Source organism: Phragmites australis, chromosome 3 (assembly GCF_958298935.1).
Source record: "Phragmites australis chromosome 3, lpPhrAust1.1, whole genome shotgun sequence".
NCBI lineage: Eukaryota > Viridiplantae > Streptophyta > Magnoliopsida > Poales > Poaceae > Phragmites > Phragmites australis.
Window position 1 is genome coordinate 11,261,114 of NC_084923.1, and position 8,642 is coordinate 11,269,755.

At 51.1% G+C, this 8,642-nt stretch overlaps 2 protein-coding genes across 2 annotated transcripts; both read right to left on the reverse strand.

The window, feature by feature from the left end:
* Positions 1 to 489: 489 nt before the first annotated feature.
* LOC133912118 (uncharacterized) lies at positions 490 to 3,005 on the reverse strand. Its single transcript, XM_062354707.1, has one exon. The coding sequence runs from the start codon at positions 2,511 to 2,513 to the stop codon at positions 1,185 to 1,187; it is 1,329 nt and encodes a 442-aa protein (XP_062210691.1). The 5' UTR covers positions 2,514 to 3,005; the 3' UTR covers positions 490 to 1,184.
* Positions 3,006 to 6,742: 3,737 nt separating this feature from the next.
* LOC133912119 (protein ENDOPLASMIC RETICULUM-ARRESTED PEN3) lies at positions 6,743 to 8,427 on the reverse strand. The gene has a single exon (XM_062354709.1). The coding sequence runs from the start codon at positions 8,354 to 8,356 to the stop codon at positions 6,926 to 6,928; it is 1,431 nt and encodes a 476-aa protein (XP_062210693.1). The 5' UTR covers positions 8,357 to 8,427; the 3' UTR covers positions 6,743 to 6,925.
* Positions 8,428 to 8,642: the final 215 nt, after the last annotated feature.

An 8,642-nucleotide genomic window follows, 5' to 3' on the forward strand; every position in this document is an offset into this window, starting at 1 on the left:
AAGGCGAAGGGCCATCGAGGCAGTGTGTCGCGCGACCGAGGCCTATGACCTTCAAGGTGTGGAGCTAGTTGCCACTGTGATAGGCTTTTGCCAAGATGCGAGCATGCATAAATTTGCAAGCATGTGTGCTAAAGGATATCGTCCACTGATAATCTCACACTGCCTAGCGTGGTTATTGTCTTCATTTCCCTATGGGTATCGATGACCGTAAAGCTATATGTGAGCTTATCCAACTAGGTCTGCAATAGCTTCTACGCATAGCCGGTTACCCATGATACATTTGTTCTAACATATGGTGGTAAACGGATATGCTACCAAGCTAGAGCTTATTCCTGGATAAAGATAATCAAATAATCAACGAGTACATCTATGTAAAGGTTCGCTGTGAGCCGAATATGTGATCACAATGATGGTGTATTATCATCTAGTTGACGTAAATATTTGCCAAGAGCTTATTCCGTTGATAAGACCTGGTAGATCCCTGTTGGATTTTGGCTCCCATTGGATTGAGGTACCAGAGCATGTTTCAACCCGATTAACACTTTGGATGTGGGTCGGATTTTGAGTTTCAGGTTTTCTGATGGATGGGTTTTAGCTGAACCGTATCTTATGTGACCAATTGTCACCCCTAGTGCTGTTTAAATGCTGTTTGTAGTATGCACTATTCTAATGACTAGGCACCGTACGTGCATGAGAGATGCAAATCCAAAGACACCAACAGCAAACGAGAAGTGAGGACAATTGGACAGAGACCAGTAGAACATGTAGCAAAACAGTTGACAAGGGACCGACAACAGTAACAGCTACAAAAACATGCCAACCACACTACATAACTTATGGCTATGGTGCGTCCCATGGTAGGCTCAGCTCAAGTACTCAACGTCATCAGATCACTCGGGTAACCTATCAAGTGCCCGACGCCTCGATCCGATCCAGCCAAGTAGGCAATGGCCAATGGGCAGTGCCACTGCCGACTGCTGATTGCACGATCCAGCAAGAAATCCGGAGCTCTGGGACAGGCGAGCGAGCCATTTTGCCGCCATAATTGAGCCGAGGACTCCCCACGACCGCACCCGCGCCGTGGTCAGTGACCGGTGACCACAGCCACCAAACGGAGGGGGCAAGAAAGAGTGAAAGGCTATACGCTAGTACTGCGCGCAGGCTGGCCGCCTCGTGGCTACCGACTAGCCGCTGCTGTAGATGATGACGAAGCAAGGGAGCACCGCTCTGGGGTTGAACACCAGCAGCTTGACGTCGTCGTCACCCCGGCCGCCGCTGACGCCGCCGCGCAGGGGCACCAGGGAGTCGTAGGCCACCTTGTCGTCCGCGGCGCCGCGGCCGACGCGCCCCGCCACGACGCGGCACACCAGCATGGCGCGGCGCACTTGGAGGAACGCGAACTCGCGCTCCACGTCCTCGGGCAGGGACGCGTGCGCGGCCCACGCGGAGGCGTAGGTGGCGATGCCGTCCACGTCGGCCTGCTTCCCCGCGAACCCGTGCCGCAGGGTGCTGCAGACGCAGCAGTAGGGGCTCCCGCACACGCCGCCGGCGCCGCCCAGGGAGCAGAGCATGGTGGAGCAGTGGAAGCGCAGGCGTTCATTGCCGTCCGCGATGCACCTCTCTTCCACGACGGCGCCTTCGCCGGAGGAGCCGCCCGCGCAGCGCCGGGCGGCGCGGGCGCGGACGAGGTCGCGGTACTCCTCGAAGCGGTTCAGCGCGCGGGGGTTGTGGTGGATCCTGAGGATGCGCCGGACCACAGGGGGCTCGCCGACGCCGGACGCGGCGGACTTCCACCCGGCGAGGAAGATCATGCGGATGATGTTCATGCTGGAGTCGAGGTGGGAGAGCTCGGTGAGGGAGTGCCTCATCGCCTGGTGGAGCTCCAGCTGGTGCGGCCTGCTCAGTACCTCGCCGCACACCTTGCAGGGGAACACGTCGCCGCGGGCGGCGAACGATCTTGACGACTGCCTGCTCGCCTGCAGCAGCTTCTGCGGCGAGGACGGCATGGGAGTGACACTATTTCTGAGGGAGCGCGGCGAGAGCGGCGACATGAACGGCGACGACGCGCAAGGCGACGACGGCGTGGACAACACCACCGACGCCGAGGGCTGAGCCAAAGACTGCGCGAGCGGCGACGACAAGGTGGTGGTCACGGCCTCTTCCTCCTCACTGACCGGAACGGCAGTCTTGGCCCTGGAGGAAGAGAAGATGCGGTGAAGGTAGAACCGGAGGCTGGTGGCGAGGGACGAGACCTGCCTGCGCCTCTCTTCCACGACGACAGAGGAGGACGCCGCCGGGGAGCAAGCCAGAGGCGATATCTTCCTCCTCTTGTTGCTGCCGCCGCCGACCTTCCCATCGGCATCCGCGTCCGCGGCGTCGCCCTCCTCCCGCGGCCGCGAGGCAGGCCCGGGGGAGAAGCAGCAGCCGGCGTGGCCAATGTGAAGGAACAGGAGGAAGAAGAGGGACACGAAACCGCGCAGCAGCGACCTGCAGCTGCCACTCCCGACCGCCATCCCCGATCTTTACCGGCAGCTAGCTTACTCAGTGCTCACCGACTCGACTCAGATCTTGTCGGTGCAATGCAATGCAGCGAGAGGCTCGGCTCGGGAAGGGGAAGGAATAGTCTGATAGGTGAGTGGGGGAAGCAATCCGGGAAGTGGTCGAACCTCGAAGGACGGAGCCACGGAGGTGGAAAGGGGAGGGAAAAGGCGGGGGTGCTTAAAGAGGAGAAGGGAACGTGGGCCGCGTGCTGGTGAAGGACGGAAGCCCAAGGCAAAAGGCGATCCGGCGGCGACAGCACCAGGGTGTATCGTGTGCGCGGGAATCGCAAAGCATGCAGCTACGCGAAGCGTGGTGTGGTGTGGTGTAGTGTAGTGCACTTCTCCGGCCGGTGTACGTAGCTGGCACGAGACAAGGCTACTCGTCCAGCGCCATGAGCCGTCACACCGGGGAGGCTAGGCTGTGTAGATAGAGATGCAGGACTTCCACTTGCAGGTAGAGAATGACCGAAGTGGACGTGCTAGCGACTGGATCAGCTTGAGGCGGAGCATGACGGTTGATGCCGAGCCTCGTCGGTGGGCCGGAGCATGGAATGGACTGTGCAAGTTTGGAGGGAGCCATCATCACTGTTAACACCGCTAACCTGCCATTCTCTGTCTCCTCCGCATCTTTACTATTCATCGTTCACGTCTCGCTGACTCACTCCATTATTCATCTACTGGGGCCAAAATCCCCAGATAAAAACGAACTCTTTCTGCCCAACGGACTCGTCGCCAGAGAGCAAGCGTGCGGACGGGGTCATGCCGCGCTGCCTCTGGCTGATAAAACCCCAAAAGATTAGACGAGCAGCGGACGGTAGCTGCGTTGAGAGCCGAGGAGGGACAGCGGGCGAGACAAGATGCCACTGCTCCTGCCGCGCTCCCGAACAAGGCGAAACGTGCAGCGGCGGCAGTCTGACCGTGCAGGGCGGAGACCCCCTTGCGAGCTCCGCCTCCGGTGCTATTCATCATGCTGCCACATCAAAACAAAGCTGGATTTCGGCGTAAAAGACGCTCGTCTTGTGGTGGACAGGCAAGTAAAATACGGATCGTATCACGCTCCTTGTGGGTATAATGGCGGTTCTGTGACTGATAATCTAAAAAAAAGGGCGGTTCAGTTTTCCTTCGGAACGCAACTAAACAAGATGGGGAGCCACATCGGCAGCACCACTGCATAATCATCGACACCAACGTACGGTGTACTCGAGTATGATGGGATCCGAGACGTTGCAAACCAACTGTTACATCGCATGTCTGAGTCGTCTACAAGGAACGAATGATGCAGGCGTGCCCAGCGCACAAAGACAGACCAGGGCTCTTGAGATTCGCTGTTATCACTTTGTCACGCTAGGTTATGTACCATTTTTCTAAATGAAATGTTCTCGTGATTTTTAAATGTTTTTAGCGAGTGTTGTATGTACGACACGCCTTTAGGGATTTAAGTGGATACTCAATAGGTACTCTGGATCACTAATTAGTTCGATTTTTTCTTATTTAGGAGAGAATGAATCTCTAATTTATTTAATTTTAGTTTGGATCGACTCATTGACTCAAAAAAATATATAACTTATATCCTTACTCACCCTATTCTGGAACAAAAGGAAACAGTCAAGCCCATATGCACACAAACACAACACTCCAGGGTACACTAGATAATGTGATTCCCGGACCTCATCATGAAACAACAAAAGTAGCAACTAAACCAAGAATGACAAAAGATCATACTAGTGAAAGAGGAACTTTAGTATAAAAAACCATTTAACTCCAGTTCATAGCAATAGCATAACACGGAGACAAGAAAGATCAAAGTAATTTATTTGGATGAAGTACAATCGACAGGCTCATGACAATCCCACATACTATCTGTTAAGGTCCAATGAGAATTTTCCCAAATCCTTCAGAATTGAATTGCTTCCTCTGATGTTCCTATAGAATTCCAGCGATCCAATGCATTTCAAAGAGGTCCTAACTTATAACATGCGACCACATCCGGTGGCCAATAAAACCATATGTTTTACGCCTAACAAACCTATTTGGAACACTGCATTTCTACTGTATACAAGTACAACTAATAAAGCTATATGTCCAATCTCAAGACATTCCCAATCAAAAATCTGCACGTCAAGTGCAAACACAAATAAGGAGTTTTATAGGGTTTTAGGGTACCACAAATAAGTTCAGCATCTGCGCAGCAACACTTCTGAGCCCCAAAGATCACCGGTTATTTTTTAAGGTGTGCCTACGAAAAAATACTAGCGCATCACATATGGACATGACCATTCAAGATTAGCCAGCCATTCACAGCATCAGAATAGAAAATTATGAAAGAAACACCGATAAGATATCATGCATCGGTTCTTCTTCTAATACTGAATGTCTGAAGGTCAAAGAAGAAAACAGGGCGCTTACAAAATTTATCGCTCAACGACAAGAAGAAAACAGGGACCTTACATAAAAGCCTACATGTTCTCTGTTGTCTCTTTGTTTTGCGTTATATCTGATAAGCTCTCTTGACACAAGCACTCTAGCAACTTAACTGTACCGATATTCCTAAAAGACCTATACTGTACTAACGTGGTGTTGCAGATACTGTTTCATGACAACGTTATGAAACGAAGCTTTTAATATGGATGAAAGTTGCCTTTTGGAATGAATGGACTTGTGTTATGATATTTCGTAAGAAATAGTCCTAGTTCAATGATTCATTTGAACTAAGGGTCAGAATACAATCATCCCAACGTACCACATATTTGCACATGTCTGAATTTCACCAAGCCAATATCAAAACACCAAAGGAATTATAGGTGCTCAAGCAGACAGAATTTGGAAACAAATCTGTGGTTGGATTTTGCACTTTCAAAGGACCCTACTCCATCAGCAAAGAAAAGGTCACAACTCACAAGATGAGGTTGAACCGAGTTTAAAGAGGAAGACAACAATTATGATTTTTAATTGATGTATTTCTTTCATGACGATTAGTAGGGTACACCTCAGAAAGGCTTATGAAGCAGTTACCATAGCATCTTGCTTTCAAGGAAATTGCAGCAGTTTGTTCGAAAGCGCAAAATGTGTCTAATTTGTAAGAAATAAAACATCTGGCAGGAGTAATACTCTACCCGAAAACTTCCTAATGCTATAAATTTATGAATAAGCACTAATTCAAAGTGGAGCTCCGTGAAATTTGCCTGCAAATTCTGAAGTTTCGGTTGTTTCTGTATCTCATAGGCAAGGCACAGGAGGATATGCAATACGAAAACTAACAAATATTTGGGTTGCATGGTATTCAAAATGGTTTCAATAGAGCAGCATATGCCTTAGATAAGCTGAGCCAACAAGACCAGAACATCTGTACCTTCATGGCATACCAATCATTAGCCTTGCGGGTTAGTTGCATTGTAAGAGCAATCACCTTGGCACTATGTCGAACGGAACAGATAATCAAAAAATACAGAGAGTTTCTACCCTATGGACTTGCCAAAGAAAGGATTAAGAATTGTTTCAATAATTATTGTTGAAATCAAGGCAGCTAACTCAATTTTCATCTATGTATGTTGGAATGTATGGAAATAAAGAAATCGGAGAACGTTTCAAAATGCAAGACTTCAGCCCTAACGTTTTGCTTTTGATGATTGTTAGGGTTCAAGGTGCTTTCTTTTTTGATGTGTAAAGTTTTCTAGCGCAAAGTTGTGCCCTTCTCTGCCTTGTTCTAGGGCGTGCTTTTGTTGTAAAATCTTCTCTTCTATAATGAATGGCAGAGCTCCTTCCCGTCGTTTGGAAAAAATAATGTTGAAATCTGAGATATCAAGTGCCTGGACTGTTTTTTTGAGCGATATATAATCTCGTAAGTCATAAACCATAACTTCTAAAAGAAAAAGATAGGGAGAGGTTACTTCCAATGTCAGCAAATATCACACCTTTCTAATCAATTTAACAATACAGGAATAACAAGTTGGTATCATGCTCTCAGCTCAGGATATTGTGGCGGGATAATTACAAAGTTAGATATCTAAACATATTACACCACATCAAGGCAGCTAGGATTTCTTAAGAAAATGATACTGTAAAAAAGATAGGTCTTGGTAGTAGGAGACAATATACAAGAAAACCTAGGCGCGAAGCAAACAGGCCCTAAGAAAAGATGCTTATATGAAATAAGGTTAGTTCTATCTCATGAATTTGCCATGAAACGCATCTGCACAAGCAAGAAATGAAATTTTATCATATTATTTCTTGTGAGAAAGACTACAAAGGAAGCCCCATATTTTCAGTACAGAATTGTGCATGAACCGAGCAAACAGAACATGAATTTGGCTACTTTCAAATGCACTCTAGATTTTTTTGATAGGCCCTACTGAATGTTCAGTCCATGTTCACAAGGCGAGAAGCTGCTATGAAAGAGAGAGAGCACCAGCCAGGCGGGAGCTCTCCCACACTTCCACACCTTGCATATCTTCTCTGGTCACGAACAAGCGGTCTCCACCTCCTTCCATCATCTGTATCATCCCACGCTTAGCATCCTCTTCCGTGTCCATATAGCAACTCCTAAAACTTCTTTCACTAATTGCTTCACTGTTGGGTTTTTGCTTTGTTACCGTTTGCTCTGCCAAGTTGCCTGTGTCACAGCCCCATTCTTCCAATCGGGACCAAACCTCCAATCCGTCCTTCCGGCTGACAAATGCTTGAGACTTGAAGCAATGCAGAACACTGCCATGGCCTCCTCCGCTTCCTCTCGGTCCTGACGACATATACACCCAAGGGTCATTACCAAGGCATCTCAGGTCTGCAGCTGCGACATCTCCTGACTTCGAGCACACCTTGTATAGTGTCAGCTGCTTGACATCCACATCTGCATCTGCAAATGGATCCCCAAACCTACTGCTTCTTCCAGTTCCCCCTGGTTCGCTCGTCTCCCATACCACACTCCCAGACCGAATGTCCCACAGCCTCATGTACCCTGAGTAGCCAAATGCCCCCACGCTCACAGAAGACGCAAACACCAGCCCAAGCTCCTGCAGGTGCACCACTCGATCTGGCACTGACGATTTAGCTCCACTCCCACTTTGGCGGCCAATCTCCAGTGTGGGCTTCAGAGTTACAGGGTCAACCGCCAGGATGCAATTCTCCCTGTGCGGGCACTCGAACGTTGCCAAGATCGGCGAGTTCTTATCAGCGCCATCAGCAGGAGGACGGGCGGCGATGGCGATGACCTTCGCCTTGCCGACGCGAAGGTCGGTGGGGTCCGACCACTGCAAAGTGGCGACATGCCGGCCTTCCAGAAAGTCGTATACGTGGAGCCCAGGAGCGGAGCTGGACCCGAGGACGGCGAGGGTGGGGGGCAGCTGCCGGAGGGAGGTGACGCTGTGGAGGTGGGTCCGGAAGGTGGCGAGGTGGTCCAGAGCCGGGGAGTAGTAGGTGACCTGCCCAGCACCATGTGCGAGGCAGAGAGACCCATCGTGGTGCGGCGCGAGGGCGGTGGGGAAGGGTTCGGAGTGGGGGGAGAGGGTGGAGGCGAGCGAGGCGGAGAAGCCGCGGAGGGGCGGGGGCGAGAGGGCGGCGAGGAGCTGGGCGTGGAGGCCATAGAAGTGGGCCTCGTCGAGGAGGAGACCGGCTGGGAAGGCGGGAGCGGCCGAGTACGGGGAGCGGATGGCGGAGAGGACGGCGGACAGGAGGGCGGGGTCGCGGTCCACGAAGCTTGGGGAGGGAGAAGGGGAATCTAGAGAGAGGGAGAGGGAGAGGGAGCTTGCCTCCAGGGCGAAGAGCTTGCCCCCCACGTTGAGCTGCTTGACCGCGCCGCTCCTGCAGCCGCCGACGGTTTCCATCGATGGGTGCTGGACTGCTGGTGACCAGTGCCCAGTGCCTAGTGCCCCAGTTGCTCTTGCTATTCTGCGGTCCGACGAGGCGACGACTTTTCTTCTGATCTCGGGGGATGGATCAGACGCGGTGTTGGGCCAGCCACTACGGGTAGGCTAGTAAGGTGCTTCAGGTCGGATCGGTCCATCCAACTAGGCCTTTTCTTGACTTCGGACATGATGCCCAACCCACAGGCCCACGACGGGGCAAGCGTGCAAACACTACTACTTCTACTCCTGTTTGACTTTGACTGAT

Bases quoted from the DNA above. Each gene is read 5' to 3' on its own strand.
- LOC133912118 (XM_062354707.1), bottom strand. From the start codon at position 2,513: ATGGCGGTCGGGAGTGGCAGCTGCAGGTCGCTGCTGCGCGGTTTCGTG.
- LOC133912119 (XM_062354709.1), bottom strand. From the start codon at position 8,356: ATGGAAACCGTCGGCGGCTGCAGGAGCGGCGCGGTCAAGCAGCTCAAC.